A 20,187-nucleotide genomic window follows, 5' to 3' on the forward strand; every position below is an offset into this window, starting at 1 on the left:
GGAATGGAGGTGTAATAATTAATGAAGATTAATCCTTCAGTCATTACATGTTAACCTGGCTCTTGAGCTTCCACCCCGAAACACCCACCTTCCCTCCTCTAGCCTGCAGAACTCAAGGAATCCGGTTTCACACCACAGTGCCCATCCGCAACCTGTGCATGCATGGCTGGCCTTTCCCTCATAGTCATTGACATAAACCACAGCCAAAAAGGACAGCAAACAGATAAAACTTCCCTTATCTTCTTGCCTTTTCAAATTCAGGAACCTCTCCCACTGCTTCACTATATTCACTACAATTTTGCTGTGCGCCCCGCTTTTCTTGTAGTAAAGTCTGCTTGGAACAATGAAATTTAGTCTAAAATTTCGCCGCATTCTACAAAATATGATGCAGGAAACAGTCTTATCTGCGAAGCGTAGGTTCATTCGGTTCTACCTTTTGAGATATGCCAACAATCATAGTAGTGTCGGATGGTGGGCTCCTGCGTCCGCATATACTTGGTGACTTGGCCGTGCCGGTCAGTTGTCACTGACGCCACCTTCAGCCCCCGCTCCTTCACCATGTTGAGGCTCTTCACAAAGGCGAACTTCTCCATGGAGGTGCTTGATTGTACATCTGCACACTTTTGTCGGGAAAAAAAGCTAAGTTACATCACAGAGCCATTTTATTAAAAAGCTCTGACCTACCTCCCCGACTTGCACTTGCTCGAAGTGAAGAATTTTGTTTAGCTGGGCAACGTGCAAAGAGTAAGTTAAAAATTTTGCACAAAATCCTGGCGAATCGCAGCGTCCATCGCCAGCCAAGTCCACAGTGCAGCCTTCCAACTGGCGAAACAACTCCTCCTGTTGTTGTTGCCAGATCTGGTATGACAAAGGTGCAGTTTTTAAACATCACATCAAATGCAGAACACTATTACGCTGCTTCTTCTGTTCCTGACAGGTACCATGAAATGATTTTGAGACCCTCTTTTCAGAACTCTTCCTTATTTAAGATATGAGGGTGAAGAACCATTGCAATTCGCAACCAAAAGCAATTAATGTGTTATACATAGTTGAATAAAATGGGACATATAGAAATCTCTGGGCAGTACTGTACGCATGCGTGAAGAACTTTAATTGCTTCACTTGTTTTGCAGCAGATGTTGCTAACAGCGTTGCTCTTTTATTTTGATTATTGTGCTCGTCTGGTGCTAGCTATGTTCTAGATGTGCACTGTCGACTTCAGGACTTGTCACTGTAATGACGGTTTGGGCCGCACCATTCATTGGAGAGTCGAGGAGAAAAGGCGTCTGGAATTTTCTACCCTTGTTTTCTTCAAAAGTGAGTGTAGTGGATCGAAAATGAATAGCTGTTGCTGAGTCTTTTGGAAATTGAAGCTGCTTTGGGGTCATTCTGTCAGAAAATCATTTCATGGACCCTTTATGTAAATTCACGATCAAAATATTATGGGACACGTGTTCTCGAAAAAAAAATTTATTCCAGCTCTGTCTTGTGAGGAAGCTGCGTGGTATTGCTGCCAGGGTATAGAGCATATTTGCCCCCACATACCGTGATACATTTCAGGCGACTGGATTACGCAACAGAGCCACAATTTTTTTTCCCATGTACTCGTGTCCAATAAACTTTTGATTGAGATAGTATGTGGACCCTCCAGAACACATGCCTCACAGACCAGATATTACATCAGCACATACAGATAGAACCTTGTGTCTTAAAACGAGAGGGGTTTTTGATGTTGACAGGCACATGGGCAGACCCAGGGTCTTCACCCGAGAGGGGGATCAGCTCATGAGAGGTTGTTCGATATTATAAGCAAGGTAGAGTGATCAAGTTTCTCAGTGCTTTGACTCCAAATGATGGCTTACTGGATGACTTACTGCTTGAACTGAAGTAACTAATTGTGAAATATGGGTTCAGCAATTCATTTTACAATGCACAACCTTTCTCCTACCTTGTCGATTGCAGGAAGCAGGTAGCCTCGTTGGTAATTGTAGAATGTTCGTGGCGTGAACACCTGCACGTTCACATAGTTGAACATCCGGAGCACTGAGGTGGGACTGGTGCCAGCGAACAACATAGCTGCTGACATCAGCACGTTGCCCGCCGCCTTGCCATTGATCATCGGTTGGCTTGACCATGTCAGGAAGTGGTGGTTTGCACACAGTGTCTGTATTTGAAGCCAAGTCCCAGACACATGACATACACTTTTGCAAGCGGCAAAGCACTTGCGGCACACTTGGAATAGTTCTTTCAGGCAACTTTCAAATATTATATATTTTTTATCATCCTGTGGAAGGACTTCTTCAGTGCTGGAGTCAAGTCTGAAACAAAGTAAAGTGAGTTGCAATGGTTAAATAGTCATGTGATGCTGCCGAGATAACTGAAAGCTAGAATTTAACAGCATTAAAGAGCAGTAAATGTAATGGTTGCCCACACCGACACTGCGCCTTCTGTGTTGTAGTGCGCATTTTTCCATTCTGTGCATTTTTTTTGCTTGTAATTAATGTTATGACAGGTTTGCAAAGCTTGCAAATTTTTTTGTCTCATTGATGCTGCATGAGCAGCTGCTTGTGCCATGGAATATTGCAAAAGCATTTCAATGGATCAAGAGCTGCTTTATGAATATTCATAGGGTGCGAAGTTGGCCAGCTGGGGAGAGGACATGTGCACCACCACAACGAAATTATGCGAGCGCAGACAGTACGATACTCATACCTGCCCCTGCCCGAGAAAAGGGAGGACAACCTTATGTGCTCTTCTACCTACTAAATGACTGATTTGATTTTTAGTCACGCCATCATAATGGAACGGCATTCAGTGCACATGCTAAAGGGGTACGTATTAAGTTATAATTATTACCCCAAGAAGGTCTCGTTAAGTGATGGGAAAAACTCCGAGCTCTGCAGAGTGTTATGCTCCTCTTCACAGTCTGAGGCTTCGGATTCTATGGGGCTGGATGACTGTCGTGGAGCGAATGAGATGGGAGACGGTGCTCGACCATCAACTGGTAGTGAGGGGACTGTTTGGCAGGGAGGAGGTGGTAGAGAAGAAACAGGTTGCGTTGTGGAGGCTGGAGCTGTGCTTGTATTCGTGCAAGCTTCACAGTGTGCGCTGGTGGTCTGCCCGGCATCTGTCTGCACGTGGATATCCTTTCTCACGGAAATGTGGAGGTTCACCTGTGTATCTGAAAGTTAATGAAGAAAATGAAACTCATGCAATGCCAAGAGCTGTTTGTTTATACAATGTTGATATCACACAGTTATGGAATCCTCATTATCAACTAATAGGCATGCGACTGGCAAACTTGGTATCAGTTATGCTATCACTACCTGCATGTGAAATACGTGATGGCTTCCTTCGGAGGCCAAAAAAAATTTTATACATTATTCCAGCACTTCCCCAGATTGGAACTGACAACACGAATGCCTCCTCCAGAATTTGTCAAGCATTCAGTGGTACCAGTGAACAATGAATGCATCAAACAGTGCTCCTTCCCTCTAACTAAACCGCGAAAAAATTATTGCGACCCAATTTATTCTTGTGGAATGTGGGTAGAACACGAACGCGCCACTGCTGCAAGGAAAATCTTACATCGTGTTCGCACATCACGGCCGTCAGTCTGGCAGGCAACAGTGAAGGTGTTTCTTGGGGTCTGTGTGCAGCTGTCAACCATTTGAGGCGAAGTTTGCGCCTCTTCGGCTGTCAAAATTGCTTCCACATCCTGCGGTTCGGGTAGTTCCTAAAAAAGGAAAAGCTGTTAGCAACCGAAAGAAAGGACAACAAACTGTAATAAAGCTCATCATTTTCGTCTCGCGAACTTACCTCGGACCTTCTCCGCTTTTTTGGCGGTGCGCCGGGCGAGAGGTTTTGCGTCGGTACGGCGTCTCGCTTGATGCGAGCATTCTTCAAATCCATACCGAGGCTTCGAAGGACATCCAGGTTCGTTTCGTAGTCGCCCGGTAGAAAGTGCTCGGAGCACACGTACCCGGTCTGACTGCCCATATCGCGGTTAATGGCTCGAAGCCACAGGGCTCTTCGCTGCGGGTCTCCGGGCAACTTGTGAAATCTCACATTGCTTCCATTCTGGTAAGTCGTGCGGCTCTGTCTCACAAGGCACACAGTTGGCATGGCGTGCACTGAAACGCGGATAACACGCTGAAAACCACAGCCTGGATGGAACTGCCACGACACAAAGAGCAGCGAGCTACTGTAGCGTGCAGCCGGAGGCCTGGGTTGGATTGAGTTGTTTGGTCACAAACCGGCTATTGGGATCGTGAAAACGCCGCGAGTCGTGTCGGGCTGAACTCGACCCTTCCACTTCACCCGAAGGGTGCATTGACAAGCAACCGCCTCCGCAAAATACACAATCATTCACGCTTTGGTTTCCGAAAACATTTGTTTTGCAGGTGAGTACAGAAGCGGGAGCCGGTTGACAACTCGTGTAGTCGCACCTCGCAGGGCGCGCCACGAGAGTTGACTCACTCGTATTGAGCGCATGTAAACGGAGAGTCGTCGAGTTTGGCCGGCCTTTCTCAACTCGATGCCCTGACAGAACCACCCGCTATCGAGTTCATGTAAACGAAAGACCCCACGGAGGACGGAGAAGCGTAACCGAAACCGAAACTGATCCCAGGTCAATGACTGATCTAGGATCACGTGCTGTTCTTTGCCGAGTAAAGTTCCGTGTGCAAATAATTGTCGCACTTTTTTTCGCTTTCTAACTTTCATACTAATCTATTATTTTGGGCTAAACGAAACTGAAAGGTATATCAGTTTCTAAGCGTCTTAATGTGACGTAGTTGGGTAGTACTTCTGTCAGCCGCCGGGGTCGCATGGTCGTTTCACGAGCGCAAAAAGGCAACGATTTCCAACGGGCTTTATTAAATGCAGACTCAATATTGCGCTGAAATATTTCGGAATCGGCATGTACAATATTTATTGAATCAATGTAAATTACAACCGGGCGGCTTCATTTTCTTTTCACAACCCCTTTAAAGCTCCGGAGAGTTCGTGGAAGCGCTTACAGATTTCTTTTCAATCTCGCGTTGAGAATGAGCGCCTTTCTGCTGGTCTGAGCAGCTGGCCTGACGCGAGACTTAAGCACGAAAATGGTGCATACGTTTGCAATTGAGGTGGGAGGAGGGGGTGGGGGTGGGGGTGGGGAGAGGGCTACTTGCCAAATCCTGAATGCTATAGCAAGCTTTCAACTTAGTTTCGAAGGTTTAGAAAGAAAAGCCTTGCGCATATGTGTTGTGTGCTAAACATGTTCCTGTGCTCCTCGAACGGGCGCATCATGCATTACGTACAACGAGCGACTTCACAAGTTTACTACGCGCGCGGCGCAACATAATGATGGGAGGCGGCGCGGATGAAGGAAAAAAGACCATAAAAAATGAAAAGCAACACGAAGTATAAACAAAAGAGCCTTCTAGCTTGCTTCCCAGATGAAGTGTCTCCGAACCTATCTCAGCACCTGTGCTCACACGAAGAGTTCAACTCGAATGGTTTAGAAGAGGGAAGTGTATATCATTGCTAGAGGGTGTAAAAAATCATATCAAACAGGCGAGAACGGTAGCACAAAAGGGGACATGTGCCGAACAGGAAACCTGTAAGTCGGCTTCTCTGGAAGGCTTGTTTTCCAACCAAAAGCTCTAGAACCCAGACGACCCACTCACATTCATCGAGCGAATAAAAACTCCGGATGGTCGCACTTTCCCTGCAGCAGAGTCTAAGCAGGAAAAGGAGGAAGACCGCCTTTTGCCAGAGTGCTGTGGGGAGCGCGTTGTTCCTTGTTCTGGCTAGCGGTCCGGGGGGAGGGGGGTGAAAGGAGGCAGCTGCAGCCAAGGTGTTGTTCAGGAGAAAATTTTTAGAAAGGTTAGCATGCGGTAGCTTACTAATATCAGCACAGAAACAAAGGCATATTTCCTTCTTTTTCCTGCCTAGTCTCTACTGCAGTGCTACAGAAAGTTAACTGCAATCCCTTTTTCTATGCTGTGCCATTGCTCTCTATCGACGGCTCTCTGAAGCCATCTTGAAGTAAACTGGTGACATTTCCTAGTTTACTCAGAAGAGGGAACTTGACTCTTATCGCTTCCACAAGGAATGTGAGTGTCGTGTAGGAACGATACTTTTTTGCTTGGAAAACAAGCCTTGCGCAGAAGCTGACTTAAAGATTTCTGAAAATGGTCCAATGAACCTGGGGAGAAGTGGAAACACATTTGCAAAGTGCCACGGTAGCAGCTGAAAGAAGCATGAAGAAAATGAAAGCGTGAACCTGGCAGTGTCAGATGAAAAACAGTTTTGCCGGTAAAATTAGGGGGGGGGGGGGGGGAATATAAGAAAAGGCGAGCCCGACGTTTCGTCCAAACACCGGGGCGGAGGGAGGAGTATGATACCACTGCCGCCGTCATACCTTTCGCTCGAAGGAAACCACAATGTCCACGATTATAATGTTTCGAACTCCTCCTATCTAGTGATGAAAGGACGAATGATATACCCAACTTGATCAATACAGGTGCCCCTAGAATGCGTGAACAGCTGAGTCTGTATGCGAAGCTGCTAGACTTACCTTGCCTTACCGCATGCCCCGCAACGCCTATGTAGTCATGGGAAGTTGTAGCCCGTGAAATCCCATTATCTTCTCAGGAAGGGGCGCAGTTGGAGCTGACTATACATGCGCTACCCCAAGCGCGAAATCAAGATCAGCTACGCAGATGATGTCAAATACAGCGGCCAGGGGTCCTCTAGCCATCCCTCCTGTGAGTGTGGGGATTCCAGGAGCAAAACTCAAGAATTCTAAAGTAGCATGATTCTATCGATCACGGGGACAGTGAATTAGGGACAGCCTGTGCGCATGCCTAGAACGCACACGCTTTTTGCGTCTTTGGGTTAGCGGGTGACGCTAACGCAAAACCGGCGAAATAGCATGGTCGCCTAACGCTGAATAGAGTCGGGCGACGTGTCGGCGCCCAGAGAAGTGAAGGCGGCTCGCCTAACGACAATTCGTTGTGCCACTCCACTGTTCGCGGAAAACGAGTGGTGCACCAATGTTTTTATTTGCCTAAAGGTGCTAACGCCACAAAATCCTGGCTGCAAAACCTCCCTAATATTAAGGTACTTACATAGAGAAAGACGAAAATAAAATAAATTGACGATATCTACAATTCATCGTTTCCCTGTTCACGCTAAATGGCGTTAAAAGCGGCTAACATAACCCAGATGCGGCCTCCCCCTATTCTTAGGCTCTCGGGAAGGTTCACCGGAAGGCTGTCATTTGCAGTTTACACAGGAGCTCCTACCCTTGGTTCTCCTGTTTCAAACTCTCCATTAAATGTCATTCATGATTAAGTGAGCCCAGTGGGATTGGCATCATTACCAATTTCCGTCGAGCAGGCAGCCCAAGGGACCACACAAGGAGTTCTCGCGGTTTGTTCTCCATGCTATACAGGCCTCAATTCTTTGGTTATTTTGCCGCCGCGGTGGCTCAGTGGTTATGGCACTCGGCAGCCGGCCCGAAAGATGCGGGTTCGATCCCGGCCGCGGCGGTCGAATTTCGATGGAGGCGAAATTCTAGAGGTCCGTGTACTGTGCGATGTCAGTGCACGTTAAAGAACCCCAGGTGGTCGAAATTTCTGGAGCCCTTCACTACGGCGTCTCTCATAGCCTGAGTTGCTTTGGGACGTTAAACCCCTATAAACCAAACCATCTTTGGTTATTTCATCAGTGGGAATCCAAGGACTTCGTACGATTATAGTCGGATACAGCTCAGTAAAGCAGGACGTCCAGCGAATGGCGGCAACAAAGTGTCATGACGTCGTACTTACTTAATCCCCTTTCGTACTAGAATGACGTACCAGGGAACTAAGAGGTGCAAAGATATTAACGGGGACGTCTTCAAGTTCAGTCACGGTCATTGGTTGCAGGCCCTACATTGAAGGGCATTCCCCATTGCATAGTGGAGTCGCATCCCATGCTATTGTGTGTCCGCGGTCTAAGTTTTTCGACAGAAGTTGTCAAATACGATGCCACCAGATTTCTCTGGAATGACTCTAGCCGCGTGCAAGTCTCTCTTCATTTTCAAAATAGTCGTAAGCGCATTAGGCGTCTAATGTTTCAAGTTCCTTGTCACCTTTAAATTTTGCAAGGCCGAGAGCGACCGTCCTTCTGACCTTCGTTGATCGAGCACTTGCTGGATCGCTGCGCCGCCGAACTGCATTGTTTGAGGACACGAATTAGCCCAACAAACAATTTTCGAGTTGGACGCAAGCTTCCTTGTAGTCATTCTGGCCTGACTAACGTTAATATATAGAACGTAACAGAAGCAACCAGTACAAGCTGCGTATGCTGTCACAGATATTAACGCGTACTGAGTATTGAAATTTCAGAAAGTATGCATGTGCAATGAGTCACTTCTGCTACAATAAAGAGCACCATTTTTTGTTGTCAACGTATATTCAACCTGTGGCGTGTCCTGAAACTGCCTAAAATATTTTGTTTAAATATCATTGTAAAGGACATCAGATTATGCACTTGAATTCCCAATGCCCTCTATTTTCTTAAATACAGGGACTTTTATTAACATGTAAGCATTGCAAATGTTCATTTTTAGTTCCTTACATTGTAAGCTAATTCAGCTGGTATAACGCGCATTGCTGTGAGGTTATGTAGAGCTCTGCAAAGTTGTGGAAAACTTCTTCTTTGTGGCGCTACTTTGCTTCCTGAATCACGTGACGCAAGTTCATGCTCACGGGAGGTTTATCGAAAGCGATGACGAGGCTACACATATGCAGGAGAATAAAGCAAAGCTGGTAATCATCGCCTCTCAGATAAGTCTGCTCGCTCGTAAAGGGCGATTTTATTAAGACAGAGCGCTGCTCCTGACTAATTTTGATTTACTGGCAGTTAGTTCATGCTTGCAGTTACTGTAAACAAGTGACTTAATTTTCGCGTTGTCATGGGGTGGGACGGCCGGTCGTGAGACGCCGCTAAAGTTCAATATGTCTTCACAAGAGGAAATCTTGGACGTCGCGTGCTTGCAACGTGTTCTGCTCCTGGAGCCAGGGTTGGGTTCCGTCTATAGCCATTCCTTCCGGGAATGACATGGTGCGTTTTCCTGGGTAGAACCATTAATTCTTGCTAATGCCGCTGCTGTGCAGATTTAAAGCAGCTGCGCTGGAAGATTCAGCAGCTATATTTGCTCTGCAGAATCATTTACTCTTTTAAACGTGCCATCCAAGCATTACATGCCACATATCATTCTACACACTCATAAAGAACCTGCTGGAAGACGAACTATAGAAGCTGAAGGCCTTGCTTTTTAGCCAAATATAAGGGTAGAACGTGTTCACGTCTGTGCTATAGGCATACGTTCGACCATACACAGTCGGGCTCAAGGAGAGAGCGCGCTAACGTTAATCCGTTGTTTGAGATTTCTCCCATGGCCAAGGGGCTGACTACGCGGTCTTTGCGTAAAGCGTAAGGGGCAAAATATAAAGGCTTGACGGTTACCGCTTACGCGGGCCGAACTGGGAGTGAACGGAGGTCGCACCGCCGGAGTGGTTAAAGCCCCTTTATAATAAGGGGCTTTAGGAGCGGTGGAGCAGTGGCGACCCCACTGAGGAGCGGCGGGAGACGGAAAGAGACCAAATGGCATTGCGAGGGCCGATGATAGCAGCAGCGACTCGGAGGGCACCTTCGGTTCGTCGGATTTTATCACGGAAAGCGAAAGTGCGTCGATCCAGCCCGGAACGTCAACATGCATCCGTCGGTAAGTTTCGCTTTCTCCAAATCGTTTCACTGCGCTCGCACGCTGATCTGTAGATATCCTACGTGTGCTGAAGGTCAGATTTCTTATCTGCATTGTGTCAACGTTTTTCGGGAGGGACCATTTGCCGGCGGCCGCGCAGTGTCGTGTTTTCCCCTGTAAGACAACCAGGCCTCGGCATCGCGCTCCGGAGTTCCACGAGGCGTTTTTTTTTTTTTGCGCCTCAATAAGTTCTGTGCATAGAAAGCCGAAATTTTGTGAAACACTGCACAGATACCTCCTAAACAAAGTGTATATACTTTGTTTTTTATATATTTTGTGTGTATGAAAAATTGTTGATGTTTTTGTACATATTGTCCGGTGTTGGAAATTTTTCTGTAAATTTTTTCCCCGTACTTTTTCCAATAAACATGTTCACAGAGACTAAGGCAAATCAAAGGACAATTTCTTCCTCGCAACAATGATACAATTCGCTTCAGTATGAAGTACGTTCCATTAAAGGAACAAAAACATTTTCTATACCACCGAAAAACCACTACTTTTACCATTGACAGGAAAGTGCTAGACGATACTTGGGGCCCTTATCCCTTCTAATGGGCAGGCACCACTATGTTGGGAAAGATGTCGGTCTGGAGTTGTCCTCCTTTCGCGCGCCTCCTGAGCATTTAGCCTTTTATTTAGCCTTTTATCCATATAGGTACCACATTATTTTCCCGGACCGATACGAAGGCTCCCTCCCATGGTGCGAAGAACGTCCCACAACGTACCACACTACCAAAACCACTACAACTAAAACTGCTACTACAACTAAAACAACAAATAGAACTAAACCTAAAACTACAACTAAAGCCCGGCCGGCAGCGACAGCCACTGGGGTCCTGAAACGAGGAGACCACCTGCTCTGCAAGCTTTCATTTTATGATTTTCTTTTATTTTTTTTCAATAAATGTTTTCAACAAAAATACCACTAGGTTGAACGCCGCGACGCTCGCCAGCGTCAACTCTCGCTCGCAGCTTAAAAGCCATGGTTCACGTAAGGCGAGCTCGCCCTGTGACTGTCGCGTTCTTCTGAGGGCGGGCTCCGTCGCCCCCGTTCGACAGAAAAGCAGAGCGGAGCCAGCGGCACCGGCTGCCCGATTTTGCGAAGTAACCGGTCCAAAAACAGCCCCTCCGTCAGCTGCGGGGCGCGACGGGGGTCGAGGGAGCCTAGCAAGGCAGACGTACGGTAAATACGGTAACGCGTTGCCGTTGTTACCGTTGCCATTGCTACCGTTGATAGGCTTGCCCAGCTACATTTCCCGCACGGTAAAACCGAACTTGCCGTGCTTACCCGTACGGTGGTGCTAAACCTCCCTAGTTAGAGCGCGTTGCCGGAAGCCGGACTTTACCGTTTGTGATGCGCACGCCCAAAGAGATCGCCCTACGGAGTGGAACACTGCACTTCGCTGACGCCTGGTAACTGAAAGGTGTACGGGACAGCGTACACTTTCCTCTCACGTAGGGGTGGTGCGCGAGCCCCAAAGCACAAGGGTAACCACCACAGCTACTGTCTTTGACTGTAACAAACTACAACACGGGAGGATTCACAGCGGCATACCAGTAACGCAAGCCTAGAAACAGAGGCGGGAGTCACGAGGGAGGGGCGGATTTCGAAGATCACTGGCAGAAAACCAAACTCTGTCGAAGCTGTTCCTGCACTGAAATTACTAACAGATGAAGGAACAGAACGCACTAATGACCGATGCCGCAGAGCCGGAGACAACTACGGACGGAGGCTTCCAAGGCAAAGCCAAGGACGTGCGCCCCTTGCTGCGGCGCGAAGGTCAACGGCCGCGTGCAGTTCACAACAAACAGAGATACCAGGGATAGGGTTCCTTCTTAACACCATGTTCTTAACACTGCCAGTGAAGCGCCCCTTCTCCAAGTCATGCACACCGGCTGAAGAGTGAGGGGGGGGGGGAAGAAAAGCGCCCCCCCCCCCCCCCCCAGCCCTGTAACGTTAACGCTGACACTTCCTTCGCAAAACGAATGGAGTAGGCCCTTTCAGCCTGCCCTCACGTTTCTCATTCGACATGTTTGACGGATTGCTAGCCGCACACACCGCCTTTGAAACGTCTTTCTGCATAGACACTTGCCGCAATGGCCGCCGGCGCGCGCGACGAGCTGAACCACGGAGGATGAGCTGAACAGAACCTGCATGCCGCAAGCCCCAGCAGAGGGGAGGAGAGAAGGCGGACCACGCGCTGAAGGGAAAAAAAAAAAACATTGCCCCTCTCTTCCCAGAAAGGGGAGGCCCTGCGCGTGGCACCCTTCGAGTCTCCTTTAATGCAGTAATGAACAGAAATACGTTTTGGCCTGTTTACCGAGTTGCATGCAGTGCGCACTGTACACGACGAGATAAAGCACTTGAAGACGCGCACAGCATTCAGCCAACAGGCACTACACACTTGCAGTGGGGCGTATGCATCGCTCGCTGCGTGGTTGTGCGCTGTGGTGGTGGTTGTTGCCATGAGGGGAGGCGGGGGTGGGGTGGGGAGGGGATACTGGTACCGGCGTATGTTGATCCTTTGGGCATCACTCTTGGGGACCAGGGGAGGGGTGGGGGACGTAAGGGGGGTAGGGGGGGAGGGGAGGGGTGCGCTGTAAACGGCGCCGACGGCGCAAACACGCGACCCTCCTGCAGGAGGAAGGAAAGGGCAGGCCACTTCCGTCCAGGCTTATTCGGCGACCCTCTCCACATTGTTTCCCTTGCGGCGTTTGTCGCTCGCTGCTGCTCCGTGCCGCCAGTGTTTGGATGGGTGCGCGAGGTCAGTGTAGTGCGTGCCGAAGAGCAGTGACGCAGCGCCTGTACTCGCTGGAAGCCGGCATGGAGCTTCGCGCATCCCGCCACCGTCCTTCTACTCGGTCTCTGATGCGTGCCAAGCTTCCCAATTGCAGCGACGCAACAACCGGTGAGCTTGTCAAAACAGTGCGCGACGAGCTGGCTGCCGACGCTTTTGACGAACTTTTCCCGGCGCCCCGACACGCGAGATTCTGAGCCAGTTCCGCGGTGTGTGTAACCACGGCTTCAGTTGTCATATGTTTGCTCCGTAGGCATCAGCATAAGGGCATACGGGACAATGTTCACGTGGCACCCGTCCTTGTCTCGCTGGTAGCAGATAACAATATGGGACAAAATTGGCGCCCCCTTCCCAATGTGTATTAGAAAAGCCGTGACCCCCCCCCTGCGCGCGCCTGTGACTGGTAGATAGGGGCTTTATTTAATATGTTGTGCATGTGTCAACGAGGCAAGAGTTAAGCGGAAGTTCCTGCACGAACAGCTTGTCCACCCCGTCGCGCCTATTATCGACCAAAGCTGGCTTCACACGTGACGCGCTGCTACCGGCCTACCAATTGCTCATATACGCGTCGCTGTCGCGCGGACTTGCCCATGTTTCGTTCGTGTTTTTTGCACCGATGACCAGCAAATAGGTGTTGCGGTGTTGGGGATTTGGTTACGGGCGAAACTTTAATACCTCTCAGAGTTCGTGCAAGCGCTTAGATATTTTCAAGTCAGAACGAACACTTTGTGTATAGGCTCTCGCGTTGAGATTGAGCGCCTTTCTGCTGGCCTGAGCAGCTGGCTTGACGCGAGACTTAAGTTTGCAAATGTGGCATACGTTTTCAAAGGGGGGGGGGGGGGGGGGGGCTACTTGCGAAATCCTAAATTGAATAGGAGGCTTTGAACTCACTTCCAAAGTTTAGGACAAACAAGCCTTGCGCATATTTATACTTAAAATGTTCTGCTCTTCGAACGGGCGCATCGTGCAGTACGTGCAACGAACGAGTAACTTAATGCGCCTGTCAAGAGGGCAAGTTAAGTGCACTTACGGAGAGTGTCACTCACTATATGTGCATTTTCTCAAATCTATATGTCGCAAGTGGAATGTCACTCGCAGAAGAATGCACTCTGGACGGAGTGCGTTCAAGAAACAAACTTTGAGGGCCGAGTGCGTAATCTCGACAGCAGCGATTTTGAAGGCACTGCCTTCAAAATATGTGTGGGCATATAAAGTACTGACTAGTTTATCTTAGTTGCTATAACACTGTTTAAAAAACATATTTATTCATTCTAGCTACATGCAAAGCAACGCAATAATTAAGGTACCCGATCACATGCAAATATGCAACTCCGCTGCACACCGCCATTTGTTCGTTTTCAAAATTCTGGATAGTTCTTGGCTGGTCTAGCCTTTTTCCTATTCCTCTTTTTTTCATTGTTAAGAACTGCTTAAGCTTGTTTTATTTGCGCTATCACGTGAAACAGTCAATTTTTAAATTTTTTTCTCCTTTCCGTCAACCTGTTCAAAAATTCCGCTCTGTTCGTGTCACCAATTTTGTTTTTACTACGAGTGCATATTGCCTTCCCACACCGTGTAGCCTAAACTGTCACTCGGGATGCCGAAGTGCACTCCCTGTAAGTGCACTAATCTTGTGCGCTTGACGGGGTTATTATAGTTTACTACGCGGGCGGAGGTATGTAAGGATGGAAGTTGGCAAGCGAAAGAATCGCGGAACTTAATCAAAAGAAACACGAAGTGTCAACAAAGGAGCCTTCTAGCTTGCTTCCCAGCAGAGGCGCCTCCAAACCCTGCTCAGCACCTGTACTCACATGAAGAGTTCAACTCAAATGGTTCAGAAAAAGGAAGTAGTATATCATTGCTGAGCATCTAAAAAAAATCAGATCAAACAGGCGCAAACGGTAGCACAAACGGGGACGTGTGCTGGAACGGAAACCTGTAAGTCGTATTCTCTACAAGTATGTTTTCAAACCAAAAGGTCTAGAAGCCAGAAGACCCGCTCATATCCTTCGTGCGAATGAAAACTATGGATTCTCACACTTTGCCTGCAGCAGACTCTAGGCAGGAAAAGGAAGGAGACAGTCTTTTGTCACAGTGCTGTGAGGAGTGGGTTCTTCCTTGTTCTGGCTTTATGGGTGCCAGAGGGGATTAAGGGAGGAAGTTGCAACGGTGGTGTAGATCAGCAGAAAATTTTCATACAGTTTTGTATCAGGTAGCATACTACTGTTGGGACAGGAACAAAATGCTTTTTTCCTTCTTTTTCCGGCCTATTCTCTACTGCTGAGCTACAGAAGGTTGACTGCAATCCTCTTTTCTATGCTGTGCCGTGTGACATTCCTTGTGTGCTACGAGGTACATTCCTTGTGTGTGCTACGAGGTACATTCCTTGTGTGTGCTACGAGGTACATTCCTTGTGTGTGCTACGAGGTTCCACGTTCGACGGCGCGGCGTAGACGGAGACCCAGATGACAGGCATCATCAATTACCCAGCCATGCTCGTTGAGAGTGACAACCAGAATGAAGGGGTCTAAGCCCAACCGGACCCAACCAGACCCGCCGCCGCCGCCGCGGGGAAACAGGCTTTATCCTCCCCAATTGGCGTGGCGGTTCCAGGGGGCGGCCCTCCCGGGCACATTCCAGGACAAGGGAACTGTCAGCGATCCAGAGCGCGCCTTACCTTGAGGAGCGAGTGTCAGTTGATGGATGAAGAATGGAGGCCGGTGACCCGCGGGAACTGTCAGCGGGCCAGAGCGCGCCGTACCACAGCCGACGCTATGCGCTACCGCGAAGACAACCTTCTTTCCCTCGGACTCAACACGTGAGGGGGCGAGACCATAAGTGGGTGGTATGTTTGTGCGCCCAAGTGAAAGCCCTAGCCCCCCCCCCCCTCCTTCCCCTCCGGCGTGGGCGTCCTCACCCTAGGGAGTGTGGAGAAGAGGATATAAAAATCGACACGACAAGCAGTACGGAAGAGGCACGCTCAGGACGACATCGTTCGCCAAGAGGGCCTTCAGCGCCGAAGCCCGACGGCGTGCAGCTTCTGCCAGCAACCGCTCGAGCCCAACTCCGGAGCCACTCCATGGCCCCCATGAAGTCGTCGGCACGTAAGCTCGGACGCCCTAGCCTCTGATGTATAATCTTAATCATGTGTAATTATTGAATATACCTGTTTGTTTAAACTGAGCCATACGGTGTCTCTTTGCCTCTCCGTCCCGTGTGGACCTGCGCATTATGGGGGTCATCACACTGGTGTCAGAAGTGGGGTCTCAAAAGCAAATGTCCTCTGAATGCTGTGACATTCATGACTTCAAAATTGTTATCAAAAGGGAATCACGGGTCTGATTGTGGGACTTTTACCCCCATTTGAGAGGCTTGAGGCACTGGAGGGCTTGAGAAAAAAAAAATGTCTGTATCTGAGGGAGCTCCCACTCCACAGCCGTCGCTAGGAGCAAGCATGCTGGCATTAGGAAGCGTCATTCCGACGTTTACGGGAGACAAGACAGGGGATCCAATCTGCGATTTCTTTTCCATGCTAGAAGAGATTGGGAAAATGGGGGGATGGTCCGATGCTCAAATGCTGGGAATGGCGAGGTGTAAGATGGCAGGAGCTGCTCATGATTTTGCATGGCGAGACGAAAAAGTAAAATCCACAAAATCATTTGCGGAATTTAAGAAGCTTGCGTTTGAGCATTTCGACACTGAACCACGTCACGTGCGGGTACAGAGGTTCCGTGACGCCGGACAGATGGTAGGGGAGGACGTGCGAACATTTGCGTCGCGGCTTCAGCGCCTAGCACGCGATACGTTAAGCAGGGAGGAGGAAGGAGACCAGCTAAGGAAGAAATACGCGGAGGATCTACTTAAAGAGGAAATGACCGCTTTGTTCGTGGCTGGTCTGCAAGACCCCGTGCGCCGGTTCGTGCTCTCGCGCAAGCCGAGCAATTTCGACCAAGCCGTGCAGGCCGCATTGGATGAGGAACAAAATGAGGCGTTAACGACAGCCGCAGCGAGAGTACGCGTCATAGAGAGAGCGGTGCTCAACCCTGAGGTTGCTCTCTTGACAGAGCGGTTAGATCGCTTAGAACAGCTGCTATCTCAGCAGGTAGAATGCCAGGTTGAAGCGCGCGCTCAACAGCGCCCATTCGCTGGAAACCGGAGACCGCCACAAAGCTACAGGCGCGGTATGCGAGATTTTGAAGAAATCGTATGCTTCGCTTGCCAGGGTCGCGGACACATCGCCAGGTTCTGCCAAAACGTGCGCCGTGGGGAGCCACAAAGAGAAGCAGGCGAGACACGCCCTAAGCAAGCCTACAGCGGGGCTCCAGATACCGAGACAAAAAACTAGTTAGTCCTCCCCAGCCTGAGGAGCGTGGGGAGGGAGCAGTAGATGATGAGGTGGTGGTAGTTTGTGTGGCCGACGAGGCATGCTTTGTTGTGCGTTGCAAGTTAAATGGTTGTTGTATGGAATTGTTGATAGATACGGGGTCAAAGGTGACATTGCTTAAGGAGAGTAGTTTTAACACGCTTCGAAGGAAGGGGGACCGCGAGGTGTTGGAAGCGTCTGGTGGTATGGCAACCAAATTTGTAGGCATAACGGGGGATCCTCTTGGCATAAGTGGACTCTACCGGTTACACTTCTCTCTCGGCGGAATTGCATTGGAGCATCCCTGCTACGTATGCCCTGACACGGTGTCTCTGCCAAACGGAGTGTCAGGTATATTAGGGCAGGATTTTTTGAGAAAAGGGAAGGTAGTAGTCTCATTCTCTGAGGAAGAGGTTAATGCGGGCGGCTCAAAAGTTCCGTTTTTGAACAGGAGAGGGGTTGAGATTCGCATTACCGATATTGACCCCCGTCAAACAGTGGGATCATTGGAGAAGGTATATTCGCGGGTTGCCGTCCGGCTGGTCGAGGAGGCGGTCGTCCTTCCTTGGTCGGAGCACATTTTGTACGCGTTTGTGCCTTCAGATGTAGAGAGCGGCGCCGTGGGAGTGCTTAAGCCGGTCGACTCTCTCAGCAATGGCCTGAAGGCAGCCGCGTGCCTCGTGACAGTTAATGACGCCCACGGAGTGCCCCTACGGGTGGTTAACTGTAGCCAGCAGCCACTGAGCCTTCCCAAGAACAAAACAGTGGCTTTCTTCACCTCTGCGATAGAGCAACGTGAGCCCACCGATACGGTACTCGCAACTGTAGAGCATGCTAGTCCTTCGGCTGCTCCAAAGGTGTCGTTCGATCTTTCTCACGTAAAATCCAGGGAGAGGGAGGCTCTGGCTGGTTTGCTGAACGACTACTAGGAGGTATTCGCCGCGTCCAACCTGGATTTGGGCTGCTGAGGCGTTATAAAGCACAGGATAGAAACCGGCACTTCATCGCCCGTTTACCAGCGTGCGTACAGGATTCCTTACTCCCAACGTGAGGAGATGGAGCGGCAGGTGCAGGACCTGATTGATCGCGGCATTGTCGAACACTCAAAGTCACCCTGGGGAGCACCAGCACTATTGGTGGAAAAGCCAGATGGCTCGTATCGATTGGTAGTGGACTACCGCAAACTAAATGCCGTAACTCGCATCGATCCATACCCCATCCCCAATATACAGGAGACGCTTTCTCAGCTGGGGTCTGCCAGGTACTTCACGGTAGTGGACATGGCGGCAGGATTCTGGCAGATAGCAATGGATCCGGCAGATGCCGAGAAAACGGCATTCAACACGCCCTCAGGGCACTATGAATGGAAAAGAATGCCGATGGGTCTGGCCAACAGCCCTGCTGTCTGGCAGAGAACCGCTGATGTTATCCTGGCAGGTCTTCTGGGGAGGCTGTGCTTCGTGTATATGGATGACATTATCATATACAGTGACAGTTTTGAGAACCATTTGCGCGATATTGAGCAGGTTTTGGTGCGACTAAGAGGAGCGGGTCTCAAGCTGAAGCCCTCTAAGTGCCAATTCCTCAAAAACGAGGTGAAATACCTCGGGCACGTTGTTTCAGCTGACGGCGTGCGACCGGACCCTGAGCAACTAAGGTGTGTCTCGGATTTTCCATCCCCGACTAGCGTCCGCCAGGTCCGGCAGTTTCTCGGCCTGATCGGTTACTACCGAAGGCACATAGAGGAGTTCGCCAAGCTCGCTAAGCCGCTCACCGCCTTAACAGCCAAAAATGTCGCCTTTCGCTGGGACGAAAACGCGGAGAATGCTTTTGGGGCCCTGAAAAGGAAGCTAATGAGTGCACCGCTGTTGCGCCACCCGGATTTTAATTTGCCCTTCGTTATGGCCACAGATGCGTCAAAGTTCGCAGTTGGTGCCGTGCTATCTCAGATTATCGAGGGCAAAGAACATCCCGTTGCTTTTGCTAGCCGACAGCTGAGCCCCACAGAGCAAAAGTACGGAGCTACGGAAAGGGAGTGCCTCGCCGTTGTCTGGGCAGTAAAGCACTTCAGATGCTACCTTTACGGCCGCAAATTCAAGCTAGTCACAGACTGCCATCCTCTGAAATGGGTGATGAGAGTCAGGGACCCTAGCTCGCGACTCGCTAGATGGAATCTACACCTGCAGGAATACTGCTTTGAAGTTGAGCACAAGTCAGGAAAGACACATCTGAATGCTGATGCACTCAGCCGCACAGCTGCCGTGGCAGCTTTAGAAGAGTTTGTCCCCGTAGTCGACCCCGCCGAATTACGCACAGAGCAGTGCAAAGATCCTGACCTGAAGCGAATAATCGAAAGCTTAGAGGGCGCACCGTCTCACCCCGAACAGCTAGGTTATTTCATTGACAAAGACGGCACCCTGTGTCGGCGCACGAGGCCAACCAGGAAAGGGAGACCAGAGAAAACCGCTTGGGAGAGAGTCGTCATAACTCGGTCGTGGACAGAAAGGGTTCTTCGCGCGTTTCACGATGCGCCATGCGCCGGTCATTTTGGCGTAGCGAAGACACGCAGGCGTGTGGAGCGTTTGTACTTTTGGAGTGGCATGCGACAGGATGTTAGAGACTACTGTGCGAAGTGTCATTCCAGTCTCGAAAGAAAAACACCCAAGGGACGAAGACCAGCTCCAATTCAGCCGTTCCCTGAGGTTTCGGCTCCCTTCGAGCGGACAGGTATGGACATAATGGGCCCATTGCCCACGACCACTTCCGGAAACAAGTACATTTTAGTATTTGTCGACCACCTTTCAAAATACGCGGAAGCGGTAGCACTCCCAGATCAGAAGGCAGACACGGTTGCAAGAGCATTTGTCGAACAGATCGTGCTCCGACATGGACCCCCGAGGCAACTCTTGACAGATCGGGGAACGAACTTCGTGTCGCAGCTAATGAGGAGAGTTTGCGAGCTGCTTAAGATCGCTAAGAAGCAGACAACACCGTACCATCCGGCTTGCAACGGCGCGGTGGAGCGACTGAACCAAACCGTGGCCGGGTTCCTGTCGCATTTTGTTTCGCGCGACCAGCGGGACTGGGACTTGTGGCTCCCGTATGCAATGTTTGCCTACAATTCCGCAGCACACGAGAGCACGGGCGAATCGCCATTCTTTCTTCTCTACGGCCGAGACCCGGACCAGCCTAGTGAAGTGCCAGAGGGCCCCCGTCGTGTCCCA

The 20,187-nt window shown here is 49.8% G+C and overlaps 2 protein-coding genes across 2 annotated transcripts; both read right to left on the reverse strand.

Annotated features, from left to right (window-relative positions):
* Positions 1-418: 418 nt before the first annotated feature.
* Positions 419-2,179, reverse strand: LOC144105411 (uncharacterized). Its single transcript, XM_077638528.1, has 3 exons — positions 1,949-2,179; positions 685-858; positions 419-620 (listed from the first exon to the last, which is right to left on the reverse strand). The coding sequence occupies exons 1-3, from the start codon at positions 2,117-2,119 to the stop codon at positions 420-422; spliced, it is 546 nt and encodes a 181-aa protein (XP_077494654.1). The 5' UTR covers positions 2,120-2,179; the 3' UTR covers position 419.
* A 673-nt stretch (positions 2,180-2,852) lies between these two features.
* LOC144103442 (uncharacterized) lies at positions 2,853-4,125 on the reverse strand. The gene is made up of 3 exons (XM_077636157.1): positions 3,820-4,125; positions 3,589-3,736; positions 2,853-3,181 (listed from the first exon to the last, which is right to left on the reverse strand). The coding sequence occupies exons 1-3, from the start codon at positions 4,123-4,125 to the stop codon at positions 2,853-2,855; spliced, it is 783 nt and encodes a 260-aa protein (XP_077492283.1).
* Between the last annotated feature and the right edge of the window lie 16,062 nt (positions 4,126-20,187).

This window comes from Amblyomma americanum, chromosome 9, assembly GCF_052857255.1.
Source record: "Amblyomma americanum isolate KBUSLIRL-KWMA chromosome 9, ASM5285725v1, whole genome shotgun sequence".
NCBI classification, from domain to species: Eukaryota; Metazoa; Arthropoda; class Arachnida; order Ixodida; family Ixodidae; genus Amblyomma; species Amblyomma americanum.